This window comes from Equus quagga, chromosome 12, assembly GCF_021613505.1.
Source record: "Equus quagga isolate Etosha38 chromosome 12, UCLA_HA_Equagga_1.0, whole genome shotgun sequence".
In the NCBI taxonomy this organism is placed as follows: domain Eukaryota; kingdom Metazoa; phylum Chordata; class Mammalia; order Perissodactyla; family Equidae; genus Equus; species Equus quagga.
In genome coordinates, this window is record NC_060278.1 from 37,934,804 (window position 1) to 37,950,602 (window position 15,799).

Here is a 15,799-nt window from a genome sequence, read left to right on the forward strand (position 1 = left end):
ATGAGATGAGGCCTGCAGAAGCCTCAAATGCCAGACGTTAGAACCTTGAGTTTATACAGTAGGCAGGAGGGAATCAACAGACATTTTTAAGCTGGGGATCAGGTTTTTACAAAAATGTCTCTCTAGTGGCAGTCTCTAAAAATGGGTTGAGATCCAGGGAAAGAGTGAGAGGCAGAGAGATTAGTTAGGGCCCCTTAAGCAAGATAAAAAGGCCTGAATGACGTCAGCGGCAAAAAGTCTAAGGAGAGAAGGACAAAGTTAAGAGATCCTTTCAAAAGCAGCACGAGCAGAGCATGTCGAAGGAAGGAGAGAGAGAGGGAAGAAGCAGAAGCAGCCCCGAGGTCTCTGGCACGGCTGACCCAGGAGACTGAGATGCCGAGAGAAAAGACAGAAGAGCTGGAGCAGCAGCTCGTCCTGCTGAGGAAGAGAGAGAGGTTTAAGTATGTTCATGATGAATCTGAAGTCAAAACTCACTGTGCCAAGCCAAGATTTTTATTAATCCGTAGAAAGTATGGGATTGGAGCTCAGAAGAACGGGCCAGGCTGGAGATGAAGCTTTGGGTGTTGTTGGCACACAGGCAGGCAAGTCAAGGTGGGGCAGGGGAGTACTGCCATTCAACAGGTAAAAAGAGAACCAGCAAAGGATGACTTTTTAAAAAATGGTGAGAGAGGTGGAAGGAGAACCAGGGGCAGGTCACGCCACAGAAGCCAATTAAAAGATTCTGGAGGTTGGACAGTCTCACACCCGAGGATCTGCATGCTTGAGGTTTAAGTGGGTACTGCCCTGTGGAATGCCGGAACAGGGAAAACAAGAAGCCGGAGTCACCTACTATTACGAAAGACTTATGAGGCACCAAAACACCATACTTTACCAACTTCTGCTCTAAACCTGAAACCCCAAGGGCCGCTGAAAGGCTGTGAAGGATGAAACACGCCCCAGGACACCAACCAGCAAGTCACATGAACCTCCTCAGATGCTGATTTGTCTCTGCCATTTCAACAAAATGTGTGGGGAAGGATGGTAGGAAAGAAAGTGCTGTAAAGGGTATTTTCAATCCTGATCCTAATTCAGCTGATGCTTATGAAACAGCTCTGTATAAACAATGCTTTGATAAATTTTTCCTAAAAGCTTCAAAACTAAAACCCAGTGTTAATTAAAACCTGAATAGGGCCCACAGTTGTCAAGTATGGTCATACGTAGTTACAATGTTTTGTTTTTTTTTAATTCGACAGGTATTTGTTTAAAAATAATATTTCTAAATCATTTGCCTATACCATTCATGTCAGGTACAAATTTTAGGGTCAAATAAATACCCCTAAAAGAGAAAGGTGCCAATACGGCCAAAGAGGATTTTCTTCTTCATTGCATATATATTCCTTTGCATTATAAAATGTTTTAATCTGTAAATGCAAATATTTACAGAATCATAAGAACAAAACATATCCAATAATGGCTTGAAAACTAACACAGACCCAAGCTGAAGGCTCCTGAATAATTAATGTTTTAATATTCAGTACTTCAAGGTTGTGGAATCCAGATTTCAAAACCTAGCTTAACTTTATGTAAATTCCATGTTAATCATCTTTATTTTCACATAAAGTTGTGGCAGCATCAGTTCAGAAACATTTGATATGAAAAACCCACCCTCCTCCCACCCACCCTACCAGTACTTATTTACCTTTGAATATATGAGGGAGAAAGGTATGTAAGACATGATGCATGTATGAAAATAGCAGGAATCCTAATTAAATAATTTAAAGCTTGCCTATAGCAATACTTTAGTATTAGTGATAGAAATCTTATCAAATATTCTCATTTCTCCTACTCGGTATTTTGCTCCTAAGGCTTATAATCGTTCATAATGAGACCTCTAACACAGAACTAACATAATACAGAATGCAGGATGGTAGATGGGGAAAACCCAAAAGCAAGAGAGCTAAGTTAAAAGCTCTGGCTCCTTTATTTAAAAGCAGTGTGACCTTAAGCATTTCCTCATCTGCAAAAGGAATAACAACAATAATAACTCAGAGGGCTGTTGTAGGGGATAAATGCGATTATATTGCTTAAAGTACTATGTAAAGCAAAAACAGTCAAAATAAAAAATAAGATTGGGGTTAGTGCAGCTCTGGGAAACTTGCAATGAATCTCTCAATTGTCTCCTGTCCTACTGCTGTACGACAAAGACCAGTGTCTAATATCCATTGGCTTCCTGGTTGAGTCTGCGACAAAAAATGAGGAATACAAGACACATCCACATACTGTCAGGTATACAATACAGCAGTTCTGTTGATAACTGTGTTATCTGAAGGAAGGGTATCCAGCTGGTTTGGAAAGCCACAAGCATTCAAACACAGCCATATAGAATCCTTTTTTTTTTTTTTGAGGAAGATTAGCCCTGAGCTAACATCTGCTGCCAATCTTCCTCTTTTTGCTGAGGAAGACTGGCCCTGAGCTAACATCCGTGCCCATCTTCCTCTACTTTATATGTAGGACGCCTACCACAGCATGGCTTGCCAAGCAGTGCTACGTCCGCACCCGGGATCTGAACTGGCAGACCCCAGGCCACCAAAGCAGAATGTGTAAACTTAACCACTGTGCCACTGGGCCAGCCCGTAGAATCTCTGAGACTGAAACTCATCATTATAGAGACAATCTAATCTAGTTTCAAATGCTGTGAAAGTAATCCCATGGTGTAACTTATTTTTAATTTTCCAACTGTATACAGATAACCTTCAATGTAAGGAATAGAGAGGCATGGGGGAAACGGGAAGATGTTGGTCAAAGGGTACATCCACCTATTTTGGACATCTATTGGGCATCGTGGTGATCATAGCTAACAACACTGTATTATATACTTGAAAGTTGCTAAGGGAATAGATCTTTAATGTCCTCACCACCAAAAAGAAATGGTAATTATGTGAGGTGAGGAAGGTGTTAGCTAACCCTACAGTCAGAGATCATTTTACCATATATCAGTGTATCAAAGCAACAGATTGTATACCTTAAAGTTACACAATGTTACATGTCAATTACATCTCAAAGGTGGAAAAAAGATACTGCTGAAAAGTTGTTTGTAATGTTACATTCTGTCGTGTCTATCACATTTTTGCTTCTATTCAGAAGCTAGTTCTTGAGCACTTGGGCATCAACTAGCAGAAAGGGCACTGGACTGAGCTCATAAGACCTAAATTTTAGCATTTGTCCTGTCACTAGGTGACTACTTAACCTAACCTTCTCTGATGCATCATGGGAAAGAGGAAAAGGAGAAGGAGTGGGGAGGCTATGAAACTGGATAGTTTCTGTGATCTTCTCAGCCCTAAATTGTATGGTTCTACTATGCTTAAGAAAGGAATCAGGTAACATGACTCCTGTTGTCACAAAGTTTATAATCTAAGTGGGAACACAGTAATAAAGACATGTAACTAATACAAATAGAGAATTTCACAGTTGCCAAATGGTTGGCTTAAAAAAAAAAAACAGTACTGATTTTACAACAGGGAAAGATCGATCCTAGCCGGGGGTGGGGGGGAGGGGGGTGATTTCACCAGATTTAAGCTGAAACTTTAAGCATAAGCAGGACTTAGATAGAGAGTATGGGGAAAGATACACTGTATCCTTCCATGATGCACCATGAATACCACAAAGTGAAAGAGCACTTTATATATCATCTAGCCCTACCTCATACCCACAGAGATAATGCCTCCTACCTCGTGATTCTAATCCTGAATGAAACTGTTCCAGGGACAGGAAGCCCCAATCTGCGCCAGGGCAGCTTGGTATGTCATTGGATCCTCTAACGATGAAACTCTTTCAGATACTGAGCCAAAGTCAGCTTGCCTCAAATGACAGGGCTTTCCATCCTTCCTTCCTCACACTTTATAAATGAACACTTACCTGAACAAGTCTCTTTAAACATGTGACACTAGGTACTGAAAATAAAAATTTTAATGATAATTAGCCCTTGCAGACAGTAGTGAGGCTATTTTCTCTCTTAATCAGGATACATTTTTTTATCTGGCTTAGAGAAGTTATCCCCAAATTCACCCGCTTCCCTTTATAATATACCAAGACACCTTATTTTCCACATCAAATAGCAATATCTAATTTCTTCCACCAAATTATCACTGTTTCTGCCTGTTATAAAATTTAACCAAGGAGTTTATCAAAATTTTTCATTAGTATTGAAATTGAACCCCTAAAACATATTTTTTTTCTCCCAAGAGGTCCTTCTCATTTATAACAGAAATAGTCAAACTACAATATAAAGCATGAGGGAAATATCCACAATCTAAGAAAAATATCTGAAGAATCAAACAAAAACTTTCTAAACCTGAGTTATAAGCCAAAAATAATTCTACTAGAAAACTGTATCTTTACATTTCATATCAAGGCAAAATAACAAAATATAACACCTGTAGTTAAAAAAACAAAAACAAAAAACTAAGAATGATAGTTTAAGTACTATATGACGTTAATTAAGTACACTTTTTTCTATTTAACAATTTTATTTCTTCCCAGCCTTTAGTGAAATACTACATCTCATACACTATATTACTGAATTAAAACATTTTTTAAGTTATTGAATTAAATTTTCTTGAGGTAAAAAAAGTAATAAACTCAAATAATAACTCTATACATACTGTGCTGACAAATGTGACTGGCAATGTAAAACTGTAGAACTAATGGCTTGTTAGAAGGGAGTAAACAAAATATTTCCTATCCTTCTTATTTTACTCAGAGAATTTTCTGATAGCATATTCTATTCCCTACTGTGCACAAAAAAATTTTCTGACTTACAAAGAATAACTTAAGGGTTGGCAAACAATGGCCTAGGGCCAAATCTGACCCACCACCTGTTTTTGCGAAGCCTGCAAGCTAAGAATGTTTTCTTACATTTTAAATAGTTGGGGAAAAATAAAAAAAGAATTATTTGGGGATAAGTGAAAATTATATGAAAACCAATGTTCCGTGTCCATAAACAAAGTTTTATTGGAACACAGCCATGCCTGTTCACTTATGTATTATCCATAGAAGCCTTCAGTCATGATGGCAGAGTTAAGGAGTTGTCACAGAGACCATAAGCCCCCTTTCATCATGCACTGCAAACCGTCATGACACAGTAATAATTCACTTTTGCCTCCTGGCCTACAAAGCCTAAAATATTTACTACGTAGGTTTCTACAGAAAAGATTTGCTGAACTCTGGAATGACTAATATAATGATTTATCATTTCCCAAAAAATTTATGATAATGGCGGCCTCGGTGATTCTGAGCTATCAACTAACTTACTGGACGTCTTGAATTTTACCATGATAAAGACTTCCTTTTACCTAATCTTATATATTTACAGTAATAATTTCTAAATATATTTAACAAAGTGTACTCCATAAAACAGAAAAGGGACAGTTCTCCTGCATTCTCTCATTCAGCCAACAATTAAACACCTAATGCATATGAAAATTGCCAGGGATTCAAAATCAAGAAAACACAATCCCTGCTCTAAGACAGCCACACTCCAGGAGGGAGGGGCAGCACTCCAGGAGGGAGGGGCAGGACTCTAGTAGAGATTTTTGCCAGTAAATAGAAGGCCAAAGCAATGAAACTAACCTCTCCCGATTTCACAATGACATACTGAAACCTAAAAAATACTACTTCTACCTATCAGTGACAAGTAATAAACTCAAATAGTTAAGGAAACGAGTTGTGGCAAATACATTTATCCATCAATAGTTTTAATCAAAGCATTAGCCCTACATAAGTAATTAACATTGACCAACACAGGTATAAATAAAAATGCTGATTAAGAATTTACTAATTATGCTTCCCAACTTCAGAAGTTAGCTGGCATCTGGTCTTTAACTATGATAAACATACACCAACTCATCATAGGTTATTTACACATAAATGAAGAGAAATATCAACTGAATGGATAAAAATGAAGAATATGATAAATATCATCATTAAAAACAAATGACTTGTTTTGTTTCGAAAGCTCAAGTGTCCTACAAATATCACTTTACTTGGAAGAACATTTCTGAAAATAATTGTGGCTTGAATCTACTCAGAGTATCAATCTGTTGTAATAAAGAAAAAATATAAATCATAAATGCAGCAGCATTTCATACTTAGAACGCCAGGATCTGCATGCAGCTAAGTGTCTTGTCTGTTTGCTCTACTTAAAACCAAAAGAGAGGTATAATCCCAATAACTAAGTCTTCTAGCAGCTGTTCTGAGCAGGCAAGAGAGATGTCTCATCTAGCAGCTACCTCCAAATGTATAGATTCACGCACCCTGGTGATTGGAGGTTAGCAATCCTGGTGTGTCTGCTCGCTTTTAGTGTTAAATATTTAATGGCATATTTTTCCTTAATGGAACCCAGGCACATCTGATCAGTCACTGGGATCATTTAGTAATGCAGTCAAAGTTATCATACTGCCATTTCACACCAACTTTGTAATTAGATAATTCATCACTTTATTAATTCAAAAGATTGCTTTCTCACTACTTTATTGCGTGCTACAGTCGTAAAACCCAACTGCAATGATCAACAAAAAGGCTCTAAAATTTCGTGCTATACGAACTTGAAACCTTCAAGTGGCAAACACACACACATTCCTGACCTTTCATAACCACAGAGGTAATATTTGTCCCACAGATTAGCCTACCAGCAACACTGTCGTAATAAAGCACCAGCACTACCAGAATGAGAGGGCTAATAGAACCGAAAATTTAAGATTAAAACCTGAATATATCATGAATAACTTCATTCTTGCTTTTTACGGAGGTACACCATTCTTCAGCGAATAAAAAGGACCCCAAAAAAGGGCTATTTAGTCATTTTTCCTCCATGTTGATTTATACACTTTACTAAAATTATGAGCTTACAGCAGAATATCACATAGATTATTGATTATTTATTAACACTAAGTCTTAACAGCACACACCATCCAAAGGCAAGTACGTAATCTTGAATATTAATATCACTATTGTTTTCTTCTGTCTTATTTCTAACACAACCGAATCAAAAATATTAAATTACTACTTCTTTTCATATTATGAATTAGCAAGATTCTTGTTTTAACCCATTCTCCAATAAAAAAGAATTCTTCCCCAGTTAAAAAGAATTTACTCAGAATGAAATTGAATGTAAAATTCAACTATCATAGCACAAAAAATGCCTCCTAAAATCCTCACTTTCAAATCTATACAACCACAGTGTATATTGTAAAACCAGCTAATAACATTAAAAATCAGAGTTCGGAAAGGCAAGCTCTGGAGGTCACATATGTGCCCTAAAGAATAAAAATGACATGCTACCAGGAGAATTATTATTTTGTTTGAAAGAAAAAGAGGGGGAACATTTTCTCAAGCTGACTGGCATTTCCAATCAAAAAATTCTGTAGCAGCTGTACAATACTATAAAGTTAAAATGTACTTTGCAGGGCACCAAAAACACTAACGATGACATGTTTTGTGGTCAAGAAGGTGCCTTTTATTCTTGTTGCTTCCAATTAAATGTCTGTTTTTGAAACAGCTTATGCAACTAGTCCATTTTCTATTTATTGTTCAGATTTTATCACATTTTAATCAGTCTGTCAAATGCATGTTTAGAAAAGGAAGTTTTAAGTCCAGAAAAACCAATTAAGTATATTCTTCCAGAACTCTGTACAATAACCTCTAAAAAATCTATTCTATGCATAGAAAAGAAGCTGAAAACCAGGTCTGTTGACCTTAAGTTCAGGCTATTAAGAACAATAATTATCAATGTAAGCTTCAAGGGACAGAATAGAGAAATACTATATATTTCATGTCATTCTGTGAATTATAACATGACAACTCAAGAACTCTTAGAATTTAATTTCTTCCTTTTAAGATGCATGTGTGAGAAACATTTCATTCATCATAGGAAGCTTACTTTTACATTTCCTATGTGAAATCCCAAGGAACTATTCTGAAATCAGGGAGTTGTTAGGAACACAGGAAATAGTAAATGATTTCTATGGGCTGAAATGGCTATGGGCTGAACTCAAGCCAGTTACTAGGGGAAAGGTACTATGTCCTCTTTGCAAAATTTCTTCTCAATCAGATAGGTAATTCTCAGGATCTCAAGAGACAAGCATCACTGGGCACAACTGTGAGCAGACACCTGAGACTCTGATTACAATCAGCCGCAGGCAGATTGCACTCCTGGCTCTGTGACAGCACAGGGAAGCATAAAACCCGGACGTTTTATAGTTGAACAAAGAAAGCTGGGAGGTGGGGGCAGCAGTACTAGAAATTAATATTATGTGTCAGACTCTCTAAGTACTTTAGAGTTAGTCCTCACTTTATCTGTGAAGCAGATATTATTATTATTATTATTCCCATTTACAGATGAGGAAACTGAGGTTGAGAGAATTTCATTTACTTGCCTGAGAAAGCGACTAAACCATCATACTATTCAGCTTCCCATTTAAATGTGTCCTCTAACTGTAATTTTCTCACCTTTGAAAGTTTTATTTAGTATTATGTGTATATACATTTTCTACATTTGTGGCAAATGTTTAGAACTCCATCAGTAGACTGAACCATAGCAGTTGTCGTGTCAAGATAATCCATTTTGAAACCTAAACAGAAATCTTGCTTGAAAATAGAAGTGGAAATTTAAAAAGTAGGGGGTAGGAAGGAGGAGGGGCTTGTCGAGATGGAGACATACTGAAAAAGAGCCAGCAGAGATGAATTTGGCCTCCCTTTTTGTGAACATATAAATAATCACATCTCCTGTGTTCTAACAAATATCTCCAGCACATCTGCCACTCTTTGGCCACCTTTGCTATTGGCAGTGGCAACCACCACTTTCCTCACATCCTATGCTTTATTTCCATTCAGTTCATCCCAAGTAACATACAATCTAAGTTATAAAAAAATAAATAAATAAACTGCTACGCAAATAAAGCTTCAAGCAAATCACACCAGCCTTTCCATCCAACCAGATCATCACTCTGCAGCGCTCCTCTGTAGAAATTCTGGAGGTACCATGACCCTCACTAATTTTCTATTAACATCTAATGCAAAAAAGATTTTTAAGCATCAAGGTTTTATTCAATCTCTTATTGTAATCACTAAATATAACTGAAACATGTATTGTACAGGTAACAACTGCTTTTTCAACTCTTCGCCAGAGGAGGTCAATACATTGTTCTCAGCTCAGGGGGTTAGGGGAGTCAGCATCCCCTCACTCCCCACCAGCATTTCTAGACCATTGTCTGTAACTCTTTCCAACACTATCCTCTCTTCTGAAATTCATGCCATTAATTTCTGCTTCCTATGTAAAGTTCTCCTTGATACCCTCCCTCTAGAAAAGTTTCTGCTTCCTACATCTCATGCTACTTAATTTTTACAGCCAGGCAAAAAATTCACAGATGGACAGAATATATTTATGCTTCAAACTCCTACAATCTAAACTTCAATTGCCAATTACTATTCGTGTGTGTGAGTGTGTGTGAGTGTGTGTGTGTGTTTATGTGGGAGTAGGGACTGGGAGACTAATCCTGGTGCTAAGAAAGTGGAGAAAAAGAGGAACACTTGGAAATATGAATGAAAAAACAACTACATACCATGTCTTCTCAGACAAGGGAAACAAAAGAAAAAATAAACAAGCGAGAGTTCATCAGACTAAAGAGCTTCTGCAAGGCAAAAGAAACTAGGATCAAAACCAAAAGACAACCTAACAATTGGGAGAAAATTTTTGCAAATCATATATCCGATAAGAGGTTAATCTCCATAATATATAAGGAACTCACACAACTGAACAACAAAAAGACAAATAGCCCGATCAAAACATGGGCAGAGGAGATGAACAGACATTTTTTCCAAACAAGATATACAGATGGCCAATAAACACATGAAAAGATGTTCAACATCACTAATCATCAGGGAAATGCAAACCAAAACTACACTAAGATACCACCTTATGCCTGTTAAAATGGCTATAATCACTAAGACTAAAAATAACAAATGTTGGAGAGGGTGTGGAGAGAAGGGAACCCTCATCCACTGCTGGTGGGAAGGTAAACTGGTACAGCCACTATGGAAGACAGTAGGGAGATTCCTCAAAATCCAAAAATAGAACTACCATATGACCCAGCTATCCCATTACTGGGTTTCTACCCAAACAACTTGAAATCAACAATCCAAAGTAACATATGCACTGCTGTGTTAGTCGCAGCACTATTCACAATAGCCAAGACATGGAAGCAACCCATCTGCCCATCAACTGATGATTGGATAAAGAAGATGCAAGACATATATATATACACACACACACACACACACACAATGGAATATTATTAAGCCAGAAAGAAAGACAAATTCATCCCATTTCCAACAACATGGAAAGACCTGGAGGGAATTACGCTTAGCGAAATAAGCCAGACTGAGTAAGACAAATATCAGATGATTCCACTCACATGTGGAACATAAACTAGCACATGGACAAAGAAAAAGAGTTCAGTAGTTACCAGGGGAAGAGGGGTGGGGAGTGGGCACAGGGGGTGAAGGGGAGCACCTACGTGGTGACAGACAGAAATAATGTACAACTGAAATTTCACAATGATGTAAACTATTATGAACTAAAATAAAAAATTTAAAAGGAATAAAACACTACATAATAATGTCTTTGGAGGTACAGGAGAGAACATTTCCCAAGTAAACCCAAGTCTTAAGCAGCAGAAACACAATCTGCGCTGAAAATCTCATCCAACAGAAGAGACACACAGTTTTTCAACAGAAAACTCCAGAGTGTTCAAATATAAACCGCCAGCTTTCGAGGAGCTGATGTGGTCTTCTATTAGAAAAAGCCATCAGCTCGGCAGGGAAAGAAATATGCTCTCAGGATTAAGAACCTTCTCATCCTCCACTGACCCCTTTCCTTTCCAGGCAAGTGCAAGTTTGATAAATATATGCACATCCCCTAGTAAAACTTTCGACCTGCTGCAGTTTGCTTTGGTAGATAATTTTCAGATTTAGAATTAGTCACATATTTCTATAACCTTGGATCAAGAGTGCTTTGCACATAGTAGGTCTAAAAGAACCCAAAGTCTGCTTAACACGTGAATTCACTAATGAACACCTCTCAGGAGGCCAAGAGCCTTGATAAGAAAAGACTAATTCTAAGGAGTGTTTGGAAATCCAAATAAAAGAAAAGAACATCTGTGAGAAATCTAAGTATCAAAAATATCAGATATAAAACAAGCTTGAAAATTAGTGAAACAAGGTGATGGAAAGATGAGGGTTCATTATACTCGTCTCTCTACTTTTGTGTATGTTTGAAAAAGTCCATAATCAAAAAGTCGAAAAAATTAAGATACAAAAAAAATTAAGAAAAGCTCTCAGAATTTCGTATGCCTTCAATAACAATGAGATGAACTAAAACATGGCTTAACGTGTCTAATACCTGCATAGAACCTGAATGAATATAAACGACCAGGACTAAAAGCAAAACATAAAACAAGGTGTTCTTTATTGAAGCCAGGTAAAGCCAGCCTTCTTCAAAGCATAAAATCAGAAGTTAGTTCATTAGGTTGAGAAAGCAGGTCAACATGGAGCTACTCCTGACAGTTTGTACATATAGAAGCAGTAACGGCCGGCAAGACACTCTGCAGTGTCTTTGCTGGCCAGAACTACTCTTTGCTTAATTCTAGGCCAGTAAGACAAGGAGAGGGGCAGTAGCTAGGGATAAAATTCTCTGCCCAGTGTTCTCCACCCACTTCCAAAGCATTTGTCATGATCTGCATCATCACATGCTTCCAATGTTATAAGCTCAGTGGCTCATCCTGAGGTTTGCAGGACATCAATTAACTTAATTTAAGACTATTCTACTCTTCAAAAAAAGGAGGAGGAGGAGAGTGATCTCTTTTAAGAAGAAATTCATAAGCAGAAAAGTAACCACAATTTATAAAATATTAACAAAACTTTTTACAAAGAAGTACAGGGGCCATAGGTTAATGTCGCTTTCCTCTGATTATTAACCTACATTTTAAGGCAGAAACCACACATCTGAGTCCAAATCTCCCAAAAATCTCAAAGATGTACATGTTATACTTTTGTAGCAATAACAAACACAAGTACATGGGGAGAAGAATAGCATATTATTAAAAATTTATCTGCTTAGGGGCCAGCCTGGTGGCGCAGCAGTTAAGTTCGCACGTTCCACTTCTCGATGGCCCAGGGTTGGCTGGTTCAGATCCTGGGTGTGCACATGGCACCGCTTGGTAAAAGCCATGCTGTGGTAGGCGTCCCACACGTAAAATAGAGGAAGATGGGCATGGATGTTAGCTCAGGGTCAGTCTTCCTCGGCAAAAAGAGGAAGACTGGCAGTAGTTAGCTCAGGGCTAATCTTCCTCAAAGGAAAAAAAAAATTTATCTCCTTAATCATAAGAACAGAATTTTCCCCATATACAATATGAAGAGAATTTCATTGTAAGATACATGAGATTAGAATTATTTTAAAAGGAACAAGAGAAATAACACATAAGACAGTAACTCACATGTTACATAGAGCAATGGAAAATATTTTCAAACATTTTTCACGAATTCTAATAACACTAAAAATTACCACTTGAACATTTTCCAATAACAGGAAACATTAGGAATGAAGTTACAGTCATCATGAGGTGTATTTTTATCTTTCACTTGGTGTCACTTTGTATGTTGAACATCACAAGAGCCAGTGTGCATTGCACACACAGTACTCCTATAGGTTACAAAACTCAGAAGAATATGAAATATACATGAGAAACTTCTCAGATGCATTATAAATAACCATTCTATTTTTAAATCAATTTTAAATTATAGAGAAACCAGAATTTACTACTAAGATAATATTATCAGAAAATCATAAAAACATACCCTAAATAATAAAAATACATTTGGGAAAAACAAGAATAAATCTGTAGCAATCACATTTAAATTCTTAGAAAATAGGCAGAATACAAAACCTTAAAAATATTCATGGGATAAACATGTCATTAGATGTGCACTTACAAATTGTATAAAATAAATAGCAAAACCACCCTCAAATGTAAAACACAACTTTTTATTAAAATGTGATCAATATTTAAACAAACCCAAACACAATATGAGAAAGCAAGGACAGTAAACACACAGCAGTAACAGAGAGCATATCTGATCCTTTGTCCCCATCCCAGGGTAGATATCAAGAATCAATCAGTGCATTCCTTCTCCATGGGCCCAAATACCCTCAAAATCATTTCTAAAAAGAGCACTTCAGGTAACCACTATCAAGAGACTACAACGAAAACTTAAATTAACCTATTTTCTATCCCTAATCAAGGATTTTAGAAACCTGAAACATTCAAACAGATTTTTAGGCAATTATTTGTTTTTGCCGAGCAAGATTAGCCCTGAGTTAACATCTGTGCCACTTCCTCCACTTTATTCCACAGCATGGCTGATGAGTGGTATAGGTCTGCGCCTGGGATCCAAAACCACAAACCCGGGCCACTGAAGCAAAGTGCGCCAAACTTAACCACTATGCCACAGGGCTGGTCCCTTAGGCAAATATTTTTAAATCAGAAATGGTTATGTTTTCATATTATTTAGAATTCACTTAATCAAGAATAAGCTTCCAATAAATTTTCCACTTCAAAAACAGGCTCTGTTGCTCAAACAACCACCACAAAACTAAGAAAATACAATGGCAAACTTAAATCCAGTAGTAAGAAGTAATGGTAGATGTTACTTTCTTTTGAGAAAAAAAAGCACACTCTTTCTTTTAAGAGTATGCTTTGAGAGCTGACAATGAATATGGTAGGGTCATTAATAACAATACTGATAAAACAAAAAAAGTAATACCCTTTTCAATACAAGCAATACATTCTCTCATTCTCTACTCATGAAAGTAGGGGAGTGATATAAGGCATGAAAGGTCCTGGATTTTCATGGAACCACAACAAAATAAAGAGTAAAAGGTTGATTTATGGCATTAGCAAAGATATCAAAGTTAACACTTACTTTTGCAAAGGCTTCAAAAACGTCAAAGGAAGGTGGCAGCTGAGAAGCATCCTGTATTTCTTCTCTCATGAAATGTTGAAATGTCATTGCAAGTTGCCTAAGGCCCTCTTTCTTATCTTCAGTCAGTTTGTTAATATCTTTTTAAAAGAGAAAATAAATAGCACAATCACACAGTGAATTTTTAATGGATAATTCTCAGGTGTTCAATGGTAGCTGCTAACCCAGATGTTTCCTGCTCTAGATTCCATTCTGACAGAGAGCATATAAATCATGACACATACGTTATCAGTTAAATTCTGACAAACTTCATATACAAGATCAGACACCTATCAAAACAAAATAAATATACAAATGAAAAAGAATTATAACCAAAATCAGTAAAGATGTGTGTTACCAGATTGTCTACATCATCCTGTACATATGCTCAAATCATCATAAATTCTTATTTAGTCAGTGAATTTAAGCAGACTTTTCTGTGACACAATTTACAACTAGGTCATGACTAACTGATAAATGGCATCATCTCAAAGGCAAAAAACAGAAATCAAGAACTAAAAAGTTCAACCAAAGTTCAAATACGCAGAATCCGTCATAAGAAAGTAGAGTCATGCGTTGCTTAATGATGGCCCCACATTCTGAGAAATGTGTTGTTAGGTGATTTCGTTGTTGTACAAACATCATAGAGTGCACTTACACAAACCTAGATGGTATAGCTTACTATACACCTAGACTATATGATACCAATCTTATGGGCCCACCAACTTATATGCGGTCCATCATCGACGGAAATGTCATTATGCAGCACATGGCTATACATTGAAAAGAAATATGGATCAACCAAAGAAATGTCAACCTCAAGACATTTCCAGGTTGACTAACCAAGATATGGTGCTGCTTCAGCCCAAACAGGAGAAGGTTTCAAAGCCAATATCACTCCTTTAAAAACTCACTTTAATTTATACCACAAAAGGGTGTTAAGGCTAAGAGTGCACAATTCAATTAATGTTTGAGAGCACTTCATTTAAGGCAGCATATATGACACAGCCACTAAGCAGGGCCAATGGTAATAGTAAAACACACTACAAGAGATATTAATTACCTAGCAGCAATATAAGAAGAAAAAATGACTAATTAGTCCTCTATTAAAACTTGAAAAGATACATCAAGTTGAGCTATAGCGTAACTCTGTTGCTCATATCAGGTCTACATATTGTCTTTAAATTACCTGTTCAACAGAACAATTAACCAACGATTTCTTAAATAATAATTAACTTTGGCACTTAGGATTCAATAACCATAAATCTGTAGCAGATCATCTTCTTATTTGTCACCATCCAGAAATATTAAACTGTGTAAGAAATTTGCTCTATAAGCTCTGGTGACTTTGGGGTTGAAGTAATTTGCAACAATGAAGAGGATCTGTGCCAATAAATAAACCCTACATTTACTTCACACTTTTTAGAAAGCCTTTCAGTGTTCCCAAGTAGCTTGGCCACCACCATGGTGGTTCAGAAGAACACCACTCAATGCTGTCAGAGAGCATAAGTCATATGTACCTTCTGCTTTCCTTATTACCTAAAGGACCAGTGAACCTAAATGTTCCCGGGAATCCCCGTTCACATCACTGTTCCCTGACATCAAAAAGAAATCAAAAGTGGGAGGAAGGGAGGAAGACAGGGAGAAAAGAAGAAAAACTATTCTGTCTACTGGACTAAAGGCTACAGTCCCCTCCCTGCCTACCTTGGACACCTTTATGGTACTTTACAAACTCTTATATGGCCAAAAC

General features: G+C 37.0%; 1 protein-coding gene across 2 annotated transcripts in view; it reads right to left on the reverse strand.

Moving 5' to 3' along the window:
* SMYD3 (SET and MYND domain containing 3) overlaps window positions 1-15,799 on the reverse strand; it is a 663,517-nt gene that overhangs the window by 459,899 nt on the left and 187,819 nt on the right. For both annotated transcript variants that reach the window (XM_046678091.1, XM_046678090.1), the window contains exon 5: window positions 14,014-14,150. In XM_046678091.1, the coding sequence (XP_046534047.1) occupies window positions 14,014-14,150 (137 nt within the window). The remainder of the gene's footprint in view (window positions 1-14,013; window positions 14,151-15,799) is intronic.